Genomic DNA, 1,905 nt, shown 5'->3' on the forward strand with positions numbered 1-1,905 from the left:
AACTAGATACACGTCGGAATTTGCAACGCGTTGCAACTCGTGTTCGATCCATGAATTGTGCGAGTTATTGAACCCCAACCATATTTACGTACACGTTGTTCCCCCTTCTTACTATTTTATGTTACATGTTCTTCTGCGAAAAGTGCAACTTTTTTGCAAGGTGTTTTAGATTACACTGAACATGTGCAAAAAACGTATACAATACATTTGTGGATGAACACGCGCAAAAAACACAACCTCTGCAAAACCTATAACAGCGCATTCGCGGACACAGATTTCTGTAATATATCGCGAGCATCACCGAAAGCATCATCGGGAACAGTGATTTTTTGTAATATATCGTATGCATCACTATACACATTAACACAAAAGACGACAGTATGGATCATCGAGAGCAGGAGCTGTACGAGCAAGCCGCTCAATTAAGGTCGATGGAAGAATACAATTTATGGGAACATCGATTTGGCGATTATCTCGATTCGTTGGAGGAACGAAGCCGAATCAAGAGACTGCGACTCTCAATCGGTGAAAAACAATCATTGATTGCTCGTATCGCTAGATTAGAAAGTCTAAAAGATTCGACACGTAATCGATTTGTACATGCGGGTGCTGGACATAGTGCAAGACTCAGATGGCATGAAATTGATACGGCTTTCGTTAACCGTATATTGACCGGTGCAGTGATAAATTCTAACCACATAGAACCTCGCAATTTTCTCGAAGATGCGAGGGATATTGTAGTCGATCATGTGCGAAACATTCTGCTGAAACATGATAGTGTAAAAATAAATACTATACTTAATGGTGAATTTGTTGTTGGTAACAAATGTGCAAACAAAAGTGTTAACACGAAAAATTGTGAACTTTTTCGCTTGTCTGACCTACGCGAATGGTATGATTTACGTGTCATCGAACCCATTCTAGCATCCTTAGACGAATTTCAGGAACGTGATAGTGGGTGGGCGCTGTCGCGGATACTGAATTTAATTGTTAATGTAAATAAATATATGCCAATGCATGCAGGATGTGCCGTACAATTACCGCGAGAGGTACGACTAAAGAAAGCAGTAATCAATGTATGCTCGACGGACAATGCATGTTTTGCGTGGTCGGTGGTGGCCGCTCTGTATCCAGCCGAAAGTCACGTATCTCTCGCATCGTCATATCCTCATTATACAACAGTGTTGAATATCCAGGATATTGAATTTCCAATGACATTGAACCAAATTAAAAAGTTTGAACATATCAACAACATCTCCATCAATGTCTATACCATTGAGAATAAGAAGGTGTTACCAATACGAGTCACTGATAAGAAGATGGAAAGACATGTCAATTTGTTGTATTTAGAAGGAGCAAACGACGTGGGACATTTCACATGGATTAAGAACTTATCTCGCCTCGTATGCACACAATTGAGTAAACATAATGGCAGGAAATACTTTTGTGATAGGTATGTATATAATAAATCTTTTAAATATTTTATGCTAGATAAAAATTATGCCTCTTATTGCAGATGCTTACACTACTTTAGTTCGAATGAGAAGCTGGAAGCTCACACCATGGATTGTGAGAAGATGAACGATTGCGCAATCATATTGCCAAATGATGATTGCAGTAAGTGGCTCAGCTTCAGCAACTACAACAGGAAAGAGCGTGTTCCGTTTATCGTGTATGCCGATCTGGAATGCATCCTGGAGAAAACGGATACTGATCGAGAAGCGTCAAGATACACGTACCAGCATCATCGAGTATTTAGCGTGGGATATTATGTGCGGTGCTCGTACGACGACTCGTTATCTACGTTTCAATGTCGTCGCGATCCTGATTGCATATCATGGTTTGTGGGACAACTTCAAGATTTGTCACATCGTGTAAAGTCCATCTTATCGACCAATGTACCCA

At 40.2% G+C, this 1,905-nt stretch overlaps 1 protein-coding gene across 1 annotated transcript; it reads left to right on the top strand.

Annotated features, from left to right (window-relative positions):
* The first annotated feature begins 380 nt into the window (after positions 1–380).
* LOC143350586 (uncharacterized) lies at positions 381–1,495 on the top strand. The gene is made up of 2 exons (XM_076782662.1): positions 381–1,453; positions 1,492–1,495. The coding sequence occupies exons 1-2, from the start codon at positions 381–383 to the stop codon at positions 1,493–1,495; spliced, it is 1,077 nt and encodes a 358-aa protein (XP_076638777.1).
* The last annotated feature ends 410 nt before the right edge of the window (positions 1,496–1,905 follow it).

The sequence above is a fragment of the Colletes latitarsis genome, unplaced genomic scaffold, assembly GCF_051014445.1.
Source record: "Colletes latitarsis isolate SP2378_abdomen unplaced genomic scaffold, iyColLati1 scaffold0007, whole genome shotgun sequence".
Taxonomy (NCBI): domain Eukaryota; kingdom Metazoa; phylum Arthropoda; class Insecta; order Hymenoptera; family Colletidae; genus Colletes; species Colletes latitarsis.

What these genes read in the sequence shown, in the direction of transcription:
- LOC143350586 (XM_076782662.1), top strand. Translation starts at nt 381, where the DNA reads ATGGATCATCGAGAGCAGGAGCTGTACGAGCAAGCCGCTCAATTAAGG.